This window comes from Odontomachus brunneus, unplaced genomic scaffold (genome assembly GCF_010583005.1).
Source record: "Odontomachus brunneus isolate Ranch 3 - 2012 unplaced genomic scaffold, Obru_v1 Obru_scaffold_126, whole genome shotgun sequence".
In the NCBI taxonomy this organism is placed as follows: Eukaryota; Metazoa; Arthropoda; class Insecta; order Hymenoptera; family Formicidae; genus Odontomachus; species Odontomachus brunneus.
In genome coordinates this window covers 117,734-139,060 of record NW_022639576.1, presented here as the reverse complement: position 1 = coordinate 139,060, position 21,327 = coordinate 117,734, and the positions used below count along the sequence as shown (strand labels likewise).

The window sequence follows — 21,327 nt, the reverse complement described above, 5'->3', positions numbered from 1 at the left end:
TGTGTGTGTGTGTGTGTGTGTGTGTGTGTGTGTGTGTGTGTGTGTGTGTGTGTGTGTGTGTGTGTGTGTGTGTGTGTGTGTGTGTTCAATATATGTATTTATATTTTACGTTGAAAGTTTAAGATGCCAAAGGACATATTATAAAATTCTTTGGAATCGATTCCGATCGGAATAATTCCGTTTTCCGTAGGAAAGACAATAACAATAATAGAAATATCTACGGAATATATATAACAGAAATATTTCGATCGATTCTGAAGAATCCCATAACACGTACCCTGGCATCTTGCCGTAACCATCTTATGACATCAGAAACAAGGAAATGCACATTAATAGGTTTATTCTTTTTAGCTTAATTGTCTGAACTGGTGCAATAAGTTAGAGTGAGGCAAATTTATTTTATTTCTCTCTAATTTATTGTATCAATGTTCAGTTAAAAAGAGCAAACCTAATGTGACATGTAACCTTCCTTTTTGACCTACATTTCCTCATCATTTTGTCACATTAATTTTATGATTACTTATTGATTGTTAGAGTAAACGGGAAATATTCGGAGTATTTTAAAGACGTACTTAATCGACTGCAAATGTCATTGTTTGAACATATTTCGTTATTTCGACGTACTTTACCGGAATTTTGAACATGCATTTCCTCACTTCCGGCATCATCGATCAAGAGTTTCGCGACCACAAAAGCCTTAAATGTTTGTATTTAGAGGCCAAAATAATAAAGTCCAGGATTAGGTACGTATCTGGGCATGTAACCTCGTGTCTATAACCTTGCTTCAAGACGTAAGCCGTAAGAAATTGACCAACAGTCGATTATTCTTCTAAAAATCAACCATAGTTGGTCAATTTCTTACGGTTTACGTCTTAAAGCAAGATTGTAGACAAGGACTAAAGCACTATTTGTACTTTGGCCTTATTCGCCACATTATCTATACATCCTGTTGACGTATATTATTATAGGTAAAAAATGATTGCGAAGATACTTACGCGATCCTTATCGGCTGCCTGTGCGACGCTAATCCCGTTGCCGCTATTAACTGGTATCTTCGATATATTGTCCGCCATTTTTGAGTCGCCACTGCACTACACGAATTAGAAACTATATATTGCATACAGTTTGGACACGGCTTTCTGTGTGCATCAACGTTGTCGTGCGTTGTTAATAACACAACTCGTAATTATGTATGCTTTCGAGCCGACGCTCGATCACACTTACTGACTGCTCCTTCCTCTCTACATCTTTAAAGTACATACACACTATCGAGCCGAGCTCCGAGCCGAAACTCCAAAGGAAGAGAAACAAGATTCTGAGAGGCCGGGACCTGTCACGACATTTACATTTCTACCCCGGCCGGATAATTTCCTCGTAGCGTTTTTGTCCCATCAGAAATGATCGATGAGATCATCGTTCTGCTTAGTATTATCGGATAATAGTCGAGAGCCAGAAGGTAGGAATATATATTTTACACATATTTTATCCGTCTTGATAAAATGGTGATCGTTTGGAAACTGAGACTCGTTAATTTTATGTGAATAAACATGACAAATTGAACATGGTCAGTAAAAGATGAATAAATACATGTGTTGGAGTTGTGCTCATTTATCGTATCAATAATTTTTCGATGGTGTCCTATGAGCAAGCTTGTGTAACACGAAAATACTGATGATTTGAAGTTTGCATCTTGACATCACGGACTACTCTCGGCTCGACTGGTGTGTATTCCGCTTTAAAGATAATAACAAATCGCGCAACCAATTTTCTTATGCCTTTCTACAAAGTAAATCTTAAGAAAGAAAGATAAAAATTATTTGCAATTAATTTTTCTAACGTCTCTTCATTTCTTTATCTCTTGTGTCGCGTGGCATTGATTATTTAAACAACTCACAGTTGCAGAACTCACATTTTACAGATTCACGTCGCACAGTGCCGCGTGGTATCGTTAGCTTTTCGCGCAAAACGCTGCGGATTCTTTCGTGGTCACGGTTCAGCAGAAAGTAGGAGAAAATTCTGTGAAGAAACGCAAGTTAGTGGAACAAGTGCATCGTGCGCATCTACCGACTGATACTCTGATACGATTCCTGTTGGTGGACGGACTGAAACGAAACAGCAACGGCAAGTCGGTTAAAGCCGGTTATGAAAGCAGTCTCCCTCCTTAGTTTCACGGGGAGACCGTGCGTGTACAGGTTCTCGAATGCCTTTCATTCGTTTCCGCTGCTGCCGTTTTCGCGATCCTAATTCAACGACGAACGACTGCAAGTGCACATTGTTGTAGTCGCGCATAGTCGAAATTATTTTATGCAAGAAGTATCACAAGAAAACACTAATAGTAATAGAAAAAGAAAAACGATAGTTTATTTTGCTTCACTACGATTGTAGGTGTGAATACGTAAATTATCGCGTTCTGTTTACATGCAGAATGTTGATAAGAGATTAATGAATATTGATAAGAAATTAATGATAAGAGATTAATTATTATTGATAAGAAAAATAGAATATAGTTTGTCAAAATTGCAAATTTTACATGTAAATTGTAACTGGACATAATTACTACTGAATAAAACTGCTGTTTGATTTTATTCAACTTACAGAGATAAGCAAAAATACTATTTATACATGGCCGGTTATGCAAAAATGATCCTACAAAATTTATTTTTTATTTTTTGTTAACAAAATAGGTAATCTATATATCTAAACTACTTAAAACAAAAAAGATTTAATATGCCTTATGGGCATCTAAAATTAATTAAAAGAGTTTTATTTTTTACTAGTTGTGCCATTTTTACTAATTGCCTCTTTTTTACCCACTTTTTTAAAGGTTAAGCTTGTCAGTGAATACAATTAAAGAGAAGAAAATTGATTATACTTGACTTCTTGAACGATTATAAAGAATCTTACTGTTATTTATATTTTTTGAATTATGTATTAAATCTTCATCTTTATTTTTCTCGAAATATATTCTATGAAGGTTGGATCATTCTTCCAAATATTAAAAAACACATATCAGTTGTCTTTTATCCAGTGTAATAGGACAAATTATTTGACTGACTTTTTAATTATTTATACTGACATTTTAGTGTGCATAATAGTCCATGCTCTGACGCAGAATCATGCATTTAACGTCGTCAATATGCAAACTATTCGTCTTCACGTTAATATCTTCTTCAAGTTGAACCTGTGTCTTGAATAAATAACGTAGCGATGTTTCTGCCTGTAATATATGTTTATTGTTATATTATGTTGAATACTATATGCATATACCCCATGAAATTTTAAATATTTTATATAAATTTGTGTGAATATATACAACAGTAGATTTTTCAAAAACTTTGATACACGAGTATTCTTTTTTTTCTTTCAGGAAAAATGAAGAGAATTATCGGGTTAAAAATTTTTTTGATTCTTCCGTTGAAACACACTTAAAATTATTCTTGTTAATCAGTAGCAAAAATATTTAAAGTAATGTAAATTTTCATTTTGCTCTTTTCTCTGTTATTTCCTTTTTCTCTTAAAGTGCTCTTCCTTCTAAATTGTCATACATACCTCGCAAAGCATTTGCTGCAAGGTCGCAACGATTTTCCGTAAGACATATATTTCCTTCACGAGATTAGCCTCGGCCAAATCCCGAGTAACTTCTGTCTCCGGGCGCTGACATCGAGATCCTAGTCTCGTGTTCACTAGAGCCATGTAGCCCTCCTTATCAGCTATAGAATTTTTTATTTGTGTGATATTGTCCGACATAGCAGCAATTTGTTTTACTATCTGTGAAAGGATCGATATAATAAAATGTATAGCAGTAAAACTTTCTGATTAACAAGATGTTATAATGAGACGCCACAGACAAGAATAAAAAATTTTAGTACACATTGTAAATTGAACTTTTCAATTTAGCGTACTTCTGAGTGCTGAAGTTCCAATTTCGTTTTAGCCTCTTGGGTTTGCTCGATACGGCGCTTGAAGGCTTTGTTTGTGGCATCTTTTTGTCCATTCAGGCCGTCAATAGTTTGCTTAATAATCATATCGATGTAAGAACGCAATTGTTTTGCGCCATTCATTTGTTTATTTGCGTCAATAACATTGTTGTCTGTTTGCTGTTCCCACTCATTCATTGTCATCCTATGTCAATAATTTATAAACAATTTCTAAGTAATATATTTATTTGTCAGAGAGAAGAATAATTGTTTTCAATATATTTCATCACTTATATAGCTTAATGATAAAAAGAATAGACTTATTTATCAATTTGCCATGAAAGAGAATAATTTATATAATTATTTTCACTTCAATATCATCCAATATCACAGCAAAGGAGAAAAGAAAGAGAATTTCAAAGCTCCTTGTCCTACTATTGCAAAACTCTGGATTTATGCCATCAGAAATGAAAAAATCATGCTAAAAATTTGTAAATTAACATGGTAAAATCATGAGAAAGGAAGAAGGCTATATCACATTAATTTTAAGACTATTAATTGTCAAGGGAAAAAATAATTTTCAGAGTATTTTATCAAATATTCAAGCGATGTGAAATGTTCTCTCATACAAACATCTTTTTACTTGAAAATAGCATGCAAGAATTTTTGACAGATATTTTCTTACTTCTGATGTTATCAATCTACGGTTCCACAGTGGGACTAGGAATTTCAATTATGTTTCTACATTTTCCAGGTGATGTTTGACAAGTTTAATGGATAATAAATATATGTAGATTTTTGCATGGTGAAAATAATATTTTATAATTATGTTACGTACGATGTATCGGGATGCAAAGTACTCTGAATACAAGTATTCAAATTAAAGTCAGTTTCCTTCAAAGCCACGTTACGACGATCGATATGTAGATTACACTCTTTATTTTCATAGTCGTTGTCGATACAGTACAGTGTCGCCTTCATTTTACGAATTTCTTCGCAAATTTCCTCCAAAACGCGTGCCAACAAATTTTCCGCCTCCTGGATCATTTCGCGTTCCTTCAATAATTCTTTTTCGACATCGTCGTGAACCAAATCGATACCTAATCTGTGTTCTCTGTAATACCATCGTACAGAATGTTGAAATTAAATGATGTCTCAATATTCGTGCTTGTGTGTTACGTGGAAAATGTAAAACTTCTGAATGTCAAATTGGTTGAAAAGTGAAGCATGGAATAATAAAATGACGAAGCTAACCTGGCAGCGAGACATTTCTCGCAAATTGCGAGTGAATTTCTTTTCACGGATGTTAGAGTATTCGCGATTCGTTGCTTGTAAGTCAACAGCCCGTCAATTTCCAAAGCGATATCTTTTCTAATCAGCAATAGCTCCTTCTCCCGAAACTCAATGTCGTTCAGTTTTTCTCTTAGCTGATGTTCCGTCTCTTCCTTGTTGGTCTTCACAATTCCCGCGACTGATTCGCACATGCGCTTTGCCTCGATTAAAATCCTGTCTGCTCGTTCCTGTTGCGCCTGAGCACATCGCTGTCTGATTTAACGGAAGTGCGATTACATACGTAGAGCGTTATTTCAAATTATTGTTAGTGAAGTAAAAGTCCATGTGTAAAAAACTTTATGAAATACATGAAAGATTATAGAAGACGGTTTCGTTGAGATTATTTGATCTTTGGGCTGACTCCAAATGCTTCGAGATGTCAAATAAACTAACATGATTGGCTATCTATCGCGCAGAAGCATTTGTAACGCTAAATAGGCTCTAGTCTGTTTACTAAACTTTACAGTCGTACATTTTTTATGAATTGTAGAATGCTCGATTTTGCTATTTCTATTTCTCTTAACATTTAATAAAACTATGCCGATAGATTATTATAAGACTTATTGATACCTGAACTGATTGTTGAGATGCCATTCATCTAATGTAAACTTGGAGGAAGGAGGTGAGGTTATCGTTGACACAAGATTCATCGTTACTTTCGCCAGTACTGCGATTCAGAAATTTTGCCTAACACGAAGGATGGATCACAGATCAGGCAATGAATGTATTCTCAGTGAGAATCGTTCGCAAGGACTGACGTTCCGACATGACATGTTTGTCAGTTCCCAAGGAAACGCTTTCTCTTTTTGCGAGAAAAAAATACATTTTTCTCACTTTAACTCACTGTACCAGTTCAGCAGTATAGCTAAAGAGAACAGACCACTATTTCGAATTTTGTTTATATCGTAAAGTGACAATTTCTATTTTTTTCTTTTTTACAGGACAATAAACAAATTTTAAGTGAAAGAAGTATATTAAGGCTAATGGTGTTTGTTTCAATTTCAAATTTTAGCTTGGAGCTGTGTAAGTTCACTTTTAACTTTATTCGATAAATTAACCTCTTATAATCTGATAATCGTTTTCTTATGATTTAAGAATATGCGAAAATTCGTAGATCGAGTCTTACGTATGTTTTCACGTAGCTGCATCGACGTGATGACGCCGCTTGATTTGAATAAACTCAAGAAAAGAACAGTCCTGTCAGTGCTCGAGCGTCCCAAGAAGAAAATAGACAGATTCGATGGACTGTCAGAGGAAGAGGTGCAAAAGTATACACTGGAAGATTATTTGGAGATAAATCTGGACATAGTTTTTGTTGGGATCAATCCAAGCCTGATGGCAGCACACCGTGGTAGATATTATGCAGGTCCTGGTAATCACTTTTACAAGCTCCTGCACGAGTCTGGTTTGACGCCAAGATTTGTCAGCTTTGAAGAGGACTACAAGCTCCTGCAGTACGGCATTGGTTTGACGAATATCGTTACTCGTGCCACCAGGTCAGCGGCAGATCTCAAGCGAACAGAGATCAAGGAAGGTGCAAAGGTAGTGGAGGAGAAGCTGAGACTGTATAAGCCCAGAGTCGCAGTATTCAATGGCAAATGCATCTACGAAGTGTTTGCAAATATCTCCAGTAAATCCACATTTCACTTTGGATTGCAACCCGAACGTATCGGCGATACTGCCGTTTGGGTGACACCGTCGAGCAGCGCACGATGCGCTCATTTCCCTAGAATGGTGGATAAGCTGCATTTCTATACAGCGTTGAAGAAGTATCTGCATTTTCTCAAGGGTGAGATCACCGACGTGGATGCAAAAGAATTCTACTTTGAGGGGAAATGCAAACAGTCTATACCCAGCACCTCCAAGATGTGGCGACGAAAGGATGTCTCGACTTTCTTGCACGGTGGTAGAGTCGTTAACAAGAAGACGCTCTGCAAAGACACGTCAGAGGAAGATATCGCGGCGATTCACACAAAGGAATTTCTGGTAGAAACGTCTAATGATGAAAGAAATAGTGAAGACGAGGATTCGTCTCTCAATAGAGAAATATATAGTCAAGAAGAAGTAAGTGAAGCATTTAAAGAGGCTGTAGAAAAAACTGAGGAGGAAGGAACAAGGACATTTATAAATGTTAACGGTGTCAATAATGAAATAGTAGTTACTAATGAATCAGAAAAGAAGAAAACCTCCATTAATAGAAAGAAAGATTACAATGCTGTAGTTAGTGATACTTTCAATAGGAAAACTAAAATAGCAAGCTCTAGAAACAATGATAAATATATATCTTCCAAAATCATTCGCAGGACTCTAAAAACTCAAAGTAGCCTTATAAGTAATAATAGAGACAATTCATTGGATTTTATGAGTATAATTAAACAAAAATTATCTGAAAAAAATAACAGTACATAATCTGCGATCTTCAGACTGCTATTTAAAAAGGAAATTATATTTACATTGATAAAATATTATTGCATTTTGAGTATAAATATTATTTTAATAGCATGCCGTTATACAGTATTATATATATCCAATTTTCAACAAGAATTCTTATTATTAAAATATTTGATATATAAAAATAAAGAATATATATAGAGAGAAACAAAACAAAAATTAATGTACAAATTAGTTTTGCATACAGATTGAAAATCATTGTTAACTTGACATTTGTGCTAAGAAAATAAATTTTCAATTAATCTGTTATTTAAAAATAATGTATTTGAAGGGCATCTTGTGTATATGTACAAGTATTATAATAGAAAATATGTATATATTAAAAAAAACAATTTATAAGTATTTACTAAGTTACCTATAATTTTGAAATCTTTATACAGTTATCTTATAAAAGTAATCTTTATACAGTCTCATAATATATAAATTTATCTTATTAAGCTATATTGTAATTTTTTAATATAAATTTTTTTATTAACCTATTGTTAATAAAACAACTTATTATAGATCATTTTTTTTGCTACTTCTATTTAGAGTACAAATTATTACTTAAACATATAATTACACATACAGTCAATAAATTCAGGGGTGATCATAAAATATAAATAATTAATGAAATACATTGAATATTTGCATATAAACAGTGTATAACATCATGTTCACATATATTGTTACACATTTCAGGATTTTACCGCCCAAATCCACCATCAGAGAGGGAGGTTACTTTTTGTTGTATTATTTTACCATAACCACCTCGTCCACTATCGAAATCTGATCGATACTCATCTCTTACCTAGGAAAATAAATTACACATTTTCTTCTATCTTATGCTTGGATCAATCATATGCAAAATATAAATTCAAAGATGAGTACTTGTCCTCCAGTCTTGCCACGACCATACTGTCTACCCTCTATAAAGCCAGCATCCCAATCAGTTCTAATTATTCTGTCATCCAAACGAGTACCATTGATATATCTCATACAGCTCTCTGAATCCATTCTTTGATAATATTCGACAAAACAGAAGCCACATGGTGTCTTCTTGTATTTATCGAGACCCATAATAATACGCCTGATGTCTCCACATTTTGAAAATAATTCATATATCTGCTCTTCTGTAGTATAGAAAGACAAATTGCCCACATATAAAGTTGTAGAATTTCTCAAGAGCCTGTCTTGTTCAGCTCTTGAGCCCTATGGACGAAAATAATAAAAAGAAAATAGTTATATATAGTAGAATAACATTTATACATTCAACAAACACAACAGATGAATAAATATTAGTTAAGTCTGATCTACAATGTGCTCTTTGTTTCTTGTTTTTTGATCACTATCTTTTTCTGGCTAAAATCCAAAGATTTAAGTCAGAAAAAGAGAAAGATACGAGAAACAAAGAGCATATCGTAGATTTAGGTGAGTTTTTTAATTCATCGATGGATCCATCGCATGATGCGTAAATACAGCGAAACATTGCATTTGCGCATCATGCGATGGATCCACCAATGAATTAAAAAACTCGACCTTTATAATATCAGTTTCCAATATATTGCTTTAAGGTTAACTTTTGCAACAAACCTTAAAATGTTGATCACGGTAGGAACTTAATTCAACGGATGGTGAACTACCCGTATTTAATCTGATTGACATTTTAATGTACGATTCAACTTTTATTTATTAAATTGACTTGTTGCCACAGATGTCTACACTATATAAACCTGTTTCAATTTGAAATAATACAAACTCAAAATTAACATTAGAGCATCTATGGAAAAGATTTGAAGTCAACTTTAATGCAGATTCATACTGTGTCTGATGTTCGACGTACGACGTCCGATATCCAATAAGAGAACAGCTTTCTAATAAAGAATTCAATTCTCCATTGGAAAGCTGTTTTTCTATTGGATATCGCACGTCGTACGTCCGACATCGGACACGTGTGAATCCTACATAAGCCAGCGGCACACGATGCTTGTTTTCATGCTGGATTGCTTACTAGATGAAAATACTCTGTTCTGATTGGTGGATTTCTGAAGACGGATTCTGATTGGTCCATCTTCAGAAATGCACCAATCAGAACAGAGTATTTTCATCTAGTAAGCAATCCAGCATGAAAACAAGCATCGTGTGCCGCTGGCTTATGGCTCCTGCACACAGGACGCGGCAAGCATTACCGCATCCTGTGTGCAGGAGCCATAAGCCAGCGGCACACGATACTTGTTTTGTGCTGGATTGCTTCCTGGATGGAAATACTCTGTTCTGATTGGTGGATTTCTGAAGACGGATTCTGATTGGTCCATCTTCAGAAATGCACCAATCAGAACAGAGTATTTCCATCCAGCAAGCAATCCAGCACAAAACAAGTATCGTGTGCCGCTGGCTTATGGCTCCTGCACACAGGACGCGGTAATGCTTGCCGCGCGGCGGAAGTCCGTGCGACAACCAATCAATATGCTGCTTTTCATAATAACCTTCTAGCTCTTACGGAAAAAAAACATATTGATTGGCTGTCGCGTGGACTTCCGCCGCGCGGCAAGCATTACCGCATCCTGTGTGCAAGAGCCATTAAGGACTACAGGAGTTATAGTAGAGACATCTTGCGGAGGACCCGAAACTAACGTTAGTATTTGGCCAAATTTTGAGTAAACTATAGAGAAAATCGTAATACATAGGTTGCGTTCCGTTTCACGCATTATGCGCGCGTTGTCTACAATATACGTAACACGAACTATAGATAAATGCGCGCATATACGTGAAACGGAACGCGGCCATAGATGTCTATACTAAACTAGATTGCTAACAAGGACTTCGAACGTGCATCCAATGACGTATATACATATGTCGGTATTCATAGGCTGCGTTCCACAAAGCGCATCATGTACATAATGCGCTGCGTTGGAGCAAAAAAGATACGAGAGTGAGATAAAAAAAGAGGAAGAGTACTCGGGTGATGTTCTCGAACGCATGAGAGCGCATGGATTACATTACCTCGGGAGCTGAGGCAGCCTATGCGCTCTCATGCATTCGAGAACATCACCTAAGTGCTCTCCCTCTCTTTTTATCTCACTCTCGTATCTCTTTCACTCTAATGCAGCGTATCATGTACATGATGCGCTCTGCGGAACGCAGCCATAGTTGGTCTTATTTTTAAGACTGCTTAAGTTCATCTTCAGATACTCCGTAGCCAATGAAATAATCCGTTCATCATCTGGAGATAAACTTAAGACGGCTTAAATATAAGATCTGACTATGAATATCGGCCATAGACCAAGCATCTGTCCGCAAAGTAAAGCCGGAAACTCCGATCGCCTGTGGAACGTTCAGATTCCTCATCCGGGTGCACTCTATCACTAGAAACACTATAGTATATGTTACATATACTATAACACTTCTAGTAATAGAATACACCCGTGTGGGGAATCTGAACGCAGCCCTGATTCGTTGCTCATTGCGAGTAGTAGCGTATAATAGAGATTCCCGATTCTTTCCCTAACAAATTTAGGGAAAAAGGGTTGTTCGTGCTGCTTGCATGTTTCATACTTTTCGCTTTTAAAAAGCCTAATCAGACGCCTAATCAGACAGCTTGAAAGAAACAATCGAGTTGGTTGTCTCGCTTTTGCTTCTTCCAAACATTCCAATATATTTCTGTCTAGTTTTAAATACGAAAAGTGCGAAAAGTGCATACAACACGAATAAGCCTATTTATGGGGAAAGAATTGAATCGATTCAGAATCGGGCATCTTTAGCGTATAACTCTGCTTGGAAGCCAATGGTTTACATCGTGCACTTGATACGCGTACTAAATAGTAATTTTCTATTAGATAATCTTAATATCGACAATACATATCAACAGCAATGCATTCTATCAATACAATACGTTTTGTTGATGAGTATTATACCAGCTTAATATACTGTTGTTTATATATATCATCGATATTAAGATTATCTAATAGAAAGTTACTATTTAGTACGCGTATCAAGTGCACGATATAAACCAAGTAGCCACGTGGTGACACAAGCGTGTACGCATGCGTGCAATATTAAGACAGTGATGGAAAATTTTCTTTGATCTGTCTTTCTCTTTTTGGGATAATCACGCGTTGAGAGGTGAGCGTACCTTGCAATAATTGATGATTTCAGTAATTGCTCGTGAAGTGACGCGTATTTCAATTATTTTAATATGTTTTGTTAATATTTATAAATTAACGAGTTAGTCTTTTTATATTAAAATTCATCTGTAAGTGTTTGTTTCACGTTGTCTCTCCTATATAACCTAAAAACACGTTGCTTACCATGTTGCATTCTTCTTGAAACGTTTGCATAGAAAATATTTTATTGGTACTAAAAATTTATTGATTTTGCTTAGATTGTATAAATAAATATATTGTCGCGTGTTATTAGTAACAAGTTAAATTTAATGACGTATCTAATTGATGATCATGTCTTACATGTATATTAATATAAATTAAGATTTCAATATGATTGTATATGTAATAAAACTCATTGTAGTATACGGTAATATAGTAATAATTCTTATAAAATATGTGAAAAATAATATGTTGTCAGGCTTTCAATCGTGGAATACTACGTGCACCATCATGCAACTAAAAATCCGTGGACAAGAAACGACAGTTGTTAATTGTCAAGATAATGACACAATACAACACATAAAGGTATTTATGATTATTCAAATATCATATTTTTTATCTTCATTCAATTTAATATCTATATCTATCTATATTTAAATAATAATTTTCATAAGAATGTAGCATTAAAATGATAATCTAGCATCTGTATACATATATTATGCTAGAATAAGCACTAATGCAAAAATAATATGGAAAAATATAATTGAGCAAAAATGTCTTTTGCTCTTTAATATATTTTCTACAAAATAGTTTTTATAATTAGCTTTTTTACAGTATATGATATGATACATTTATACAGGTGATAGAGAATCTATGTTTAATTAATAATATATTTTTTTTTCTTTTGCAGGAGAGGATTACATGCCTTCAAGGCATTGAGGAGTTTCATCTTTATTGTAATGGAGTTTTATTAACTAATGAAACTCCTGTGAATGAACTTGCCTCTGATACATTGGAGTTGACCATACCATTGTTGGGAGGTAAAATCATATACTAATTATACCAGAGATACTAAAAATTTAATAGCCTTACAGTATTTTATGTAACAGATACTTTTTTGTAACAGATACTTTTTTGGTTATGTTAACATAGAATACAATTGAAATTTTCTATAATTTTGTATAATTTGTTTTGTATAGATATATTTATCTTAATAATATTAAATATTCCTGTAAATATTTTTTAATTTTAGTGGTTATTATCTGTGTTAATGTTTTCTTACACACACACACACACACACATTTTTTATTGCTTATATATATTTTTTTGCTTATTTATAAAATTTACATAAAATGAATCATGTTTTTATATCACATTTTGCTCAAGCACATATGATATATGCCATGGGAATGTTTAATTTTACATAAAAGAAACTTATATTTTATTCTTTTCTGTTTAGGAAAAGTTCATGGGTCCTTGGCACGTGCTGGCAAAGTAAAGGCTCAGACACCGAAGGTAAGGGTTATTAAGAATTTGCCTTTTAAATTTATTGTCATAAATGTAAGGAATTAAGTCAATTTTATATCTTGTGTGCAGTGGATAAAAAAAATATTTACATTCCATCTTTTTAACATGATTATTGTATTAATAAACTTATGTTTATATTAACATCTATGTTATTAGGTTGAAAAACAAGAGAAGAGCAAGAAAAAGACTGGTCGTGCTAAACGACGTATCCAGTACAATCGCAGGTTTGTGAATGTCGTTCAGACCTTCGGCCGCCGACGTGGACCTAATGCAAATACAAATTCGTAAGAAACGTGTTATTATGAGATGAAATAAAGTGTAATCCTCTGAAATATCACAAGTTTTTTTTCGAATTTCCCAATAAACGATAATTTCTAACAAAAAACAGTACAGAGAAACTGGTGGCTCAGCTCAACTTAGAAACGTATAATAGCCCATTCAACAACGGATTAGACTTTCATTCTAAATATATCACGTCTAAGTGTTGAACTAAAAGCCTTTTTATTTTTAAATAATACGTCTCAGCAGAGGGCCTATATTTTTTGTCTTCTACAGATAACAAGACTACTACGTAATGATAATTATGCTGAATGATATGCTTAGAAATGCACATGGAAGAGGGTAAGGGAAATTTAGTGTAACAAAGTTAACTCGTAAAATGTATTCCGATTTATTAAATTTCACGTATGTCTAAATATGAGCTCTTTACACGTGTTACGTCATAATATATCAGAGTTTGATATCGAAGAACTTGTTATACATTTATTAATTGATAGTATGGTTTAAATTATCATACAATATGTAATAGATAATAATGCAACATGGCTATAACTAGGCACATACATGTAACAGTGAATCGCAAATAAAAAAATTATGTGTATTCTGAGCCTATTATAAAGTTGATATTTATATATATATATATTTATATGCGAATATAATATGATAATAATCGTTATGCTTTACTTTTATTTACAACACTGAAACGATTACTCTAACGAGTCGTTTTTACTATCATATACTTTAATAACAAATTTACTCGTGTTGCTCGTTACCAGAATGTCATTATACAGACAGATAGACAGACAGACAAACAGACAAACATATACATACATATATACATACATACATACATACATACATACATATATATATATATATGCATGTGTGTGTGTGTATATATCGTATATGCAGTACCGGAAAATTGTACAACGGACAATAAACAGTGGATTTAGCTGCAAAGCAATTAATCTTAGCTTATTTTTCGCAATTTCAAATGATCCACGAGAATTTATACTATATGTGTGCTACATATCTATACATATATATTTATATATATGTACTTAAATTTATCATACAAAAATATTTACATGTTTTTACTGTACTCAGGTGGCGAACACAAGCTGTACACACACCGTCTCTCCCTTTTCTTTCCTCTCTCTCTATATCTAATGTCACACCAACCGCGACAATATGTAACTCTTACGCTAGTATACACGCTTTATTACAAAATATCGGCTAAAGTACAAAGAAATATCAAATGCCAAAAATATGTCTGTTTTACATTTTTGAAATCGCAGCCGAAAGCAATGTGAAAAGGATTTTCTCTCTCTTTCGCTCTCATTGTTTGTCGACGGGAGATCCCTAATATCAGCATCCCAGAAATTTAGTTTTTTTTTTCTTCAAAATACTTTCTCTCGCGAAGAGTACATAAATATTTCAACTCAATTTTGCGCCTTACATTCTAATCACAGATCTCTAAACTTTGATATTCGCTTAAAAACCGATGATCAAGAGATTAAAATCGCGCGTATGTCCCCGGCACGTGTGTTGAAATCTTTCGCGATAACGCACCATTTTGCATTTCTTTGTTCAGATAATTCTGATCCGTTGTACTCGCAACCAAAAAGACTATGAGTCAAAGCTGAGGAAATTGTGCTCGACGCGCGCGACGAACATTTTACTTCGTACGTTACAAATGAAAGTATTCCCCTCTTATTCGCCAATATTGTGGTGTGTCTGACGTGTTCGTCAAAGATGAGCTTCCTGACAGGTTTTCTCTCCCCAATCTCATTTATTTAGGATTTCGCGTTGATTTTAATCGTCACTTGACGCAAGGTACTTTTTAGCATGTAACACAGTTTATAATTCCTACGAGTCTCTAGTGAATGTTTTGTTCTTTTCATTTCAGCTTTTTACCACCTAATTGTACTATAATTAGTTCGACAATGTATCCAGATACCTCTAATTACTGCGGAAAGTGAATAATTATTTATTTATGGCCCTGCAAAAATTCTCTTAAATACACCGTGTTAGAACGAAGTAACTAATTCTTCGTTGTTTTCCCCCTCAATGCTCATCGTCGTCGTTCGCTGTTTCCGACATGTGCACAAGTCACGAGAGTTGATCTGACTGAAGATACGCGTCGTCACGCATTGTAAAACGAAAGAGAAATTAACAACTCACTCGACGAAATTGGAACATGTTTCCTCTTCGCGCATCGATAACAATGAACATACTTATGTACATATACGCGTTTGACACAGCGCGCTCGCGCTGTCAAACCTATTCGAAGATTTGCACGCTAATTTCAATTATACACACATGTATACATACATACACACATACATACAGATCGCGTTTTCACTGGGTCGAATTGCAGAACGTTTGCACATTCCTAAATAAAAAGGAAAAAAAGTAATCGTCATGATTTATGCAAAATATGTGTTACGTAAAAACAAATTCGCCGACACACGCGTACGCATTACATTAAACGATCGCAGAACGCTCTCGTAGTCATTAACATAAATCTATTGCATCGCAAGCGACGAAGTAGAAACGCATGAATTTCTCGCTAATGCATACGACAGTTGCTCGAGACGCTTAATAAAACTAAATAAAAAAAAAATAAAAAAAAAAAAAATCGAGAACAAGCATTCTCTGAAGCGATTTTCTTTTATGCAATATAGCTTATACACAATTCTCTCGCTTTACTAAAATTATCGCGATTTATTCCTATGCTGCTTTAATACATTCTTCTTTTATCGTTCAGTAAGTTTCTTTTGTACTTGAATGAATGTACGAATGAATCGAGTTCTCAGAAAATCGGCGAATCCACGGAGGTGCTCTTTCGCTCTTTCATAAATTCTTCCCTCGCGAGGATCGCTTCGTTTAACTAATAAATGATAATCGTACATATGAGGCTTCCGTGAAAAAAAAGAAACGTACGATTGTATCGTACGATTGATCATGACAGATTTGCCTTGTTTTCTCTCAGATAACCGACGTGTCCTGACACGCACATCCTAAAATATAAACCATTTTAAAATAAATAGAGCTGAAGTTAAACACGCGTGTAAGCATAAATGCGTTACACCGCGTCTAATTAAAAAAAAGAAATATATATGTATGTGTCAAAATAATAGCAACTCACAAATGTCCAAAATAAAACTCAAATTTAAATTTCAACATTTACTCTTTATTATAAATAATTGGCCATCTTACAATGAAATATAAAATATAGAGACCTCTAGAGCCATGCTGCTGTATCTTTTTTCTCTCTTCCCTCTACTCTCTTTTTTTAAATTTTCTCTTTGTCTCCTGTTATGTCAAATAACAGCGTTTACACATCACGTTATTTTTACCCACATTTTGCACATGGTCTATTTATGAGTTAAGATTAAATATGCGTTTTTGTAATGTTAATATTATGCGTAAATAATATGTACAGACAAGTTTAATGATGCAAAGTGCACATTGTAGATAATGATAGCTAGTTTTTCTTTTTTTTTGTTAGCGGTTACGTCCGACACATCAGGATCGGCGTTGCTGATGCGCCTATCTCGTGCGTGTTCACGACTTTGATAACCTTATCAAAAAATTGGACTAATACTACATACGTAACAGTTATAGGGCACCATTTCATCGGTATAAAAAGTGTACGTCGTCCTTTCGAGAGAATACACTTTTGGCCGTTACCCGCGAAAGATACCGATATAGCTTTCAACAGGTCTCTGTTTTATATGCGTTACCTAAAATACTTGGCTACCGTCATTTTAGGCCACACGAATTCCGATCATGACATCACGTCATAAGAAATATATATAATCATATAAAGTATGTAAATCAACGTCCAGCGATGAATGTTAAGGTCGCAGGGATTGCGTACGTCTACCGAAGCGAACGATAAACTAAATTAAACGCTAAACTTTTCGTGAGGACTCTCTTCCTAAGTTAACTTGACAATAGTTTGATGAAATTCAATTAAGCGTTGCTTCAGCTTTTCTCCACTGGGAAATGTCTCCTTTCTATTTTGTAGCGGAACAAAAAAAAAAGAAAAAAAGAGAGAAAGAAATAAACCACGAACTTTCACCGGAAACTGACCTGGCTCGGGAATTCGTCTTTTACAGATACACTTATTCCCTGTCTTCTCCTTCGGAAAAGAGCTTATTATTAAAGCTTTCCACGCCTACGTGCGATAGGAAATAGATCGGTGAAGAAGGGGGCTAACTTTCTCAATAACTCGCGTCTTACCGCTGGCCGTAATCGAGGATATGAAGCAGAATCGAATGCGACATCGAGCCCCGGTCTCCAGATCCTTCCATGTAATCGGATAGATTCTGCATCTTTACAACTAATTTAGACACTTTTAACAATACTACCCTTTCCGCCGGTTACGATCTTGGCGCCGGATGATTGAAAAACGGCTTCTGCGGCTGCCCCGGCTGCGACTGTGCCGGGTACGTCTGGTTGGCTGTCGACGATGGTGGAGGCGGTTGTTGCTGCGGCGGTGTCGGCGACGTGAACTTGATCGTCGGCACTGTCAGATGCGGCGGGTACGGATTGGAGCCGGGCGGTGCCTGAGACGTCTGGGGTATCAAGAACGGCTGCGGCTGCTGTTGCTGCTGCGTTTGCTTGCTGTTGACGCCGGTCGCCTGTGACGTCACCGCGTTGCCGTACACCGGCTGCTGGGCCGTCGTGATCTGCGGCAACGTGAAACTCGGGTACAATACCGGCGCTGATTTGCTTTGAAACGGGGGATAATGAATGGGTGCGGAGCCGGGCGGTGGTATGTACGGCTGCGGCGGTAACTGCGGCAGCGGGTACGTCGGCGGGGTACTGGAGACCGAGGAGTGAGGCGGGGACACCTTGCGCGCCTTCAGTATTGCCTCGGCGGTCAAACCTACCGGCGAAACGATTATTGAATATCGAGCATTTGAACATTTTATATGAATTTCTTTTTCCATATAGGAAAAGAGAGTTCGATTTTGTACGTTTTTTCGCAAGACAAAAAGATGAATGAAACCAAAAGCTTTTAGATTTACAAAGCATTTGGACCTCATATGTCTTTAGCTTAAAAAGAATTTACACCTTAGCAGAAAATAAAAAGACTGAAGTCCAGTTAGAACTCGTGCTAGTAGAAAAGCAGAAACTGTCGGTCACCAGCCAACCACCAACTAGCGTGAGTTTTGACTGGCTTCTTTCTGTTTTCTACCTTTCTGCCAAAATGTGAATTCTTCTTTAATGGGCAAAGGTATCAGTTTCACATCCTGAAATCATTGCTACACTTTTCTTTCGTTCAGGTATGCTAAATAAATTTGAATGAACTAAACTGTAAATAACTGTAAAAAAATTGAGCTCTGAGCGAGACTTACCGTGCTTCCGAGCTCTCTCCTCCTCGTCGTCGCTGAGAAACAGCCCAAATTCACGCTTCAATCTCTCAGTGAGATTCTCTCGTTGACGTTCCACTAAAGTTGGCGCTGCGGACCAACCGATGGTACCTTCCTCTCCACCTATGGCAAGTAACCAACTCAATTTTTATCTTATCACCACATACGGATACCATCTTTACATGTTACTTTCGTACTCAAAGAACTTGAGTGAAATCGTATCTAATTACCGGAAAAGAACAGCTCAAGCTGATCATTATTTAAGGGGTAAAACCACTTTAGAAATTTCGGAAAATCGATATTTTTTTTTTGGCTTAAATGACACCCTAGGGTCTTAAAAATAAAAAGCAATAAGTCTTATAGCGAGGAAAAATTTTTAAAGTCGATTTTGAGCGCCTTTTGTGCAGTGCGCTATTGTGCCGATTTAAGAGTCGGATTTAGATTTAATACGCTGTTTTAGACGCGACGGAAATTTTCCTCCATTTCGCACTACGCTCTTCGTGAGCACGCTGAGGCCAATTTGGTTGTCAGCTACACTTATTTTTGAATTTTCGCTAAATTTTGATATAGGTTTTCTATTATGATGCGAGGAACATCTGGTGTTGTGGTTCAAGGAATCACGTTTTGTAATATTCAGTATTATGTTTGGAATTCGAGGTAAATATTATTATCATTAATTAATAATATTAATAATTAATAATGCAAGTATTAGGAGTTGATGTGGGCTCAATTTGTAATAATTTCTGTGTACAAGCTGATGCACGCCGCGTCAAATTTGCAGAGCGCAAGACGTTTGATGACGCAAAAGATGTTCGGAGGGCCTGTAAATCAACCAGGAAAGGAAAAGATGAGAATAATTTGGAAGAGTAATTGTATGGAGCAGGCATCGCAGATTGAAGTTACATTACAAATTTCTCGTGTTAAATAGAAAAAATTGTTACCGAAAACTTTAACTGCGTTTTTCTCGAATTCACGTTTTTCAAATCGGCTAGCAGCATAACTCAAACAATTTTTATCCAATTGACTTGAAATTTTAAGGGTATCTTCTTAAATAGATTCTCTAGAAAAGTACATAGGGATTTTACGATTACTTCAAAACTTTTCTGATTATAAACAAATTTGTACGGAATTTTTAGTAAAAAATGAAATTTCTCGGGTTGAAACAATTCGGGTTCGAGTCCCGGCCTAGCAGAACCGCGCTCTCGATATTTTTCTCTCTCTGGAACGAAAAAATACGCAGATCTCGGACGCACGGCGTCCCGCCGCCTAATATATGCCCTCCTCCTTCTATTCTTTCTTTATAGCTTCACCATTTTTAAAAAATGGTGAAAATCATTATATTTTTTTTATTTCCCTACGTACTTCCAAAGAAAATTTTATCTAGTTTCTAAAAATTTTTGGTTTTTTGTTCTAGGTGTAACCGTTCAAGAGATCTGCTGCTAGCCGCGAAAGGCCGCAACGAAAAAGTGGCTGCGCACGAGAAGTTGTACACGCGCCATTTTGAATAAACAAATTTTTTTAAAAATCATTTTACATACTTTAATATTTGTAGAATAAAGTCCTTAAAAGAGACTTTTTATTTTATTTATTTCTCATCTCTAAAAATGTCGTTAAAAATCAGGCTTATTTTTCTACAGTGACTTAGTTTCCACAGTGGTTTTATCCCTTAACAAGAGTCCTGGTAGATAAGCATAAGGGTGTTGTACTATTTTTTAGTACCTTTCTTCTCCTCACCCTCGGTGCCAGTGAAAAGCGGCAACGTGGTGAGGCCTTGTAGATCGAGAGAATGAGACAACATTTTGCAGCCCTCCTCGTCGGAACTGACTGACGAGGTGCCGCTGCTGGCACTGTCCGATCTATCTCGCGTCCCGCTCTTCTCCATCGCAGAGGTGTCGCTAGACTGTTCCGGTTCGGCGAGAGATCCTCCCGATGTTTGTTGCTTGCGCTTGCGATATTCCGATATAGACAACTATATAAATAAGAAACATTTTCCTTAAAACTCATTCTTGTCACAGACAACATGAAAATAGGCAAAATAAAACGTAAAAAAAATGATTATTTATTTATTGACGGGGGAATTATCCCTCTCTCACATATACGTCATACAAAAATTACAAAAAAAAAAGAAAACAAATGTCACAACTTTTAGACATGCATATATCTTATGCAGTGTTATCGTCACACACTATGCTTGACGAATTTTCCCCATAATCTTATGGATCGTTACAGTAGGCATAACATTTACACAAGAAACAATAAGATTTCCATTGTCGAATTTTGATTGGTCGAATTTAATTGGTCATTTGATTAGTCGAATTTTGTTGTTGTCAATTGGTCAAATAGTCTTTTTCT

At 35.5% G+C, this 21,327-nt stretch overlaps 6 protein-coding genes across 17 annotated transcripts in view; 2 read left to right on the top strand and 4 right to left on the bottom strand.

The window, feature by feature from the left end:
* The window catches only part of LOC116849857 (long-chain fatty acid transport protein 4-like), a 15,558-nt gene extending 13,434 nt beyond the window's left edge, over positions 1 to 2,124 (bottom strand). Inside the window, exons 1-2 of one of the 3 annotated variants that reach the window (XM_032827449.1) lie at positions 1,910 to 2,124; positions 996 to 1,139 (exon numbers count right to left, since the gene is read on the bottom strand). In XM_032827449.1, coding sequence (XP_032683340.1) covers positions 996 to 1,073 — 78 coding nt within the window. In that variant the 5' untranslated portion in view covers positions 1,074 to 1,139; positions 1,910 to 2,124. The remainder of the gene's footprint in view (positions 1 to 995; positions 1,140 to 1,909) is intronic. The other 2 variants (XM_032827448.1, XM_032827450.1) reach the window with 2 other exon arrangements.
* A 211-nt stretch (positions 2,125 to 2,335) lies between these two features.
* Positions 2,336 to 5,971, bottom strand: LOC116849862 (tektin-1). The gene is made up of 6 exons (XM_032827471.1): positions 5,820 to 5,971; positions 5,172 to 5,462; positions 4,756 to 5,031; positions 3,903 to 4,122; positions 3,550 to 3,768; positions 2,336 to 3,217 (listed from the first exon to the last, which is right to left on the bottom strand). The coding sequence occupies exons 1-6, from the start codon at positions 5,897 to 5,899 to the stop codon at positions 3,080 to 3,082; spliced, it is 1,224 nt and encodes a 407-aa protein (XP_032683362.1). The 5' UTR covers positions 5,900 to 5,971; the 3' UTR covers positions 2,336 to 3,079.
* LOC116849861 lies at positions 5,458 to 7,930 on the top strand. 6 transcript variants are annotated; one of them, XM_032827470.1, is made up of 3 exons: positions 5,458 to 5,871; positions 6,191 to 6,272; positions 6,392 to 7,930. In XM_032827470.1, the coding sequence occupies exon 3, from the start codon at positions 6,405 to 6,407 to the stop codon at positions 7,656 to 7,658; it is 1,254 nt and encodes a 417-aa protein (XP_032683361.1). In that variant the 5' UTR covers positions 5,458 to 5,871; positions 6,191 to 6,272; positions 6,392 to 6,404; the 3' UTR covers positions 7,659 to 7,930. The 6 variants fall into 6 exon arrangements, with proteins under 6 accessions (XP_032683361.1, XP_032683358.1, XP_032683360.1 ...); XM_032827467.1 differs by having other exon boundaries at positions 6,364 to 7,930; XM_032827469.1 differs by having other exon boundaries at positions 6,345 to 7,930.
* A 110-nt stretch (positions 7,931 to 8,040) lies between these two features.
* On the bottom strand, positions 8,041 to 9,503 carry LOC116849866 (nuclear cap-binding protein subunit 2). The gene is made up of 3 exons (XM_032827475.1): positions 9,273 to 9,503; positions 8,571 to 8,891; positions 8,041 to 8,490 (listed from the first exon to the last, which is right to left on the bottom strand). The coding sequence occupies exons 1-3, from the start codon at positions 9,342 to 9,344 to the stop codon at positions 8,386 to 8,388; spliced, it is 498 nt and encodes a 165-aa protein (XP_032683366.1). The 5' UTR covers positions 9,345 to 9,503; the 3' UTR covers positions 8,041 to 8,385.
* A 2,150-nt stretch (positions 9,504 to 11,653) lies between these two features.
* On the top strand, positions 11,654 to 13,641 carry LOC116849847. The gene is made up of 5 exons (XM_032827432.1): positions 11,654 to 11,801; positions 12,261 to 12,367; positions 12,693 to 12,822; positions 13,242 to 13,297; positions 13,466 to 13,641. The coding sequence occupies exons 2-5, from the start codon at positions 12,293 to 12,295 to the stop codon at positions 13,595 to 13,597; spliced, it is 393 nt and encodes a 130-aa protein (XP_032683323.1). The 5' UTR covers positions 11,654 to 11,801; positions 12,261 to 12,292; the 3' UTR covers positions 13,598 to 13,641.
* A 314-nt stretch (positions 13,642 to 13,955) lies between these two features.
* The window catches only part of LOC116849840, a 42,545-nt gene continuing 35,173 nt past the window's right edge, over positions 13,956 to 21,327 (bottom strand). For 4 of the 5 annotated variants that reach the window (XM_032827418.1, XM_032827415.1, XM_032827417.1 and 1 more), the window contains 3 exons: positions 20,695 to 20,944; positions 18,961 to 19,098; positions 13,956 to 18,488 (listed from right to left, as the gene is read on the bottom strand). In XM_032827418.1, the coding sequence (XP_032683309.1) occupies positions 17,980 to 18,488; positions 18,961 to 19,098; positions 20,695 to 20,944 (897 nt within the window). In that variant the 3' untranslated portion in view covers positions 13,956 to 17,979. The remainder of the gene's footprint in view (positions 18,489 to 18,960; positions 19,099 to 20,694; positions 20,945 to 21,327) is intronic. The other variant, XM_032827419.1, reaches the window with a different exon arrangement.

What these genes read in the sequence shown, in the direction of transcription:
- LOC116849862 (XM_032827471.1), bottom strand. Translation starts at nt 5,899, where the DNA reads ATGAATCTTGTGTCAACGATAACCTCACCTCCTTCCTCCAAGTTTACA. An exon ending in ACTTTGCATCCCGATACATC is followed by an intron (nt 4,123 to 4,755) that starts GTACGTAACATA and finishes TTATTGACATAG; the next exon opens with GATGACAATGAATGAGTGGG. An exon ending in TGGAACTTCAGCACTCAGAA is followed by an intron (nt 3,769 to 3,902) that starts GTACGCTAAATT and finishes ATCCTTTCACAG; the next exon opens with ATAGTAAAACAAATTGCTGC.
- LOC116849861 (XM_032827464.1), top strand. Translation starts at nt 5,949, where the DNA reads ATGGATCACAGATCAGGCAATGAATGTATTCTCAGTGAGAATCGTTCG. An exon ending in CGTTCCGACATGACATGTTT is followed by an intron (nt 6,027 to 6,190) that starts GTCAGTTCCCAA and finishes TCTTTTTTACAG; the next exon opens with GACAATAAACAAATTTTAAG. An exon ending in AAATTTTAGCTTGGAGCTGT is followed by an intron (nt 6,273 to 6,363) that starts GTAAGTTCACTT and finishes GAAAATTCGTAG; the next exon opens with ATCGAGTCTTACGTATGTTT.
- LOC116849866 (XM_032827475.1), bottom strand. Translation starts at nt 9,344, where the DNA reads ATGTCAATCAGATTAAATACGGGTAGTTCACCATCCGTTGAATTAAGT. An exon ending in ACCGTGATCAACATTTTAAG is followed by an intron (nt 8,892 to 9,272) that starts GTTTGTTGCAAA and finishes TTTCGTCCATAG; the next exon opens with GGCTCAAGAGCTGAACAAGA. An exon ending in GTGGCAAGACTGGAGGACAA is followed by an intron (nt 8,491 to 8,570) that starts GTACTCATCTTT and finishes TTATTTTCCTAG; the next exon opens with GTAAGAGATGAGTATCGATC.
- LOC116849847 (XM_032827432.1), top strand. Translation starts at nt 12,293, where the DNA reads ATGCAACTAAAAATCCGTGGACAAGAAACGACAGTTGTTAATTGTCAA. An exon ending in GACCATACCATTGTTGGGAG is followed by an intron (nt 12,823 to 13,241) that starts GTAAAATCATAT and finishes TTTTCTGTTTAG; the next exon opens with GAAAAGTTCATGGGTCCTTG. An exon ending in TAAAGGCTCAGACACCGAAG is followed by an intron (nt 13,298 to 13,465) that starts GTAAGGGTTATT and finishes CTATGTTATTAG; the next exon opens with GTTGAAAAACAAGAGAAGAG.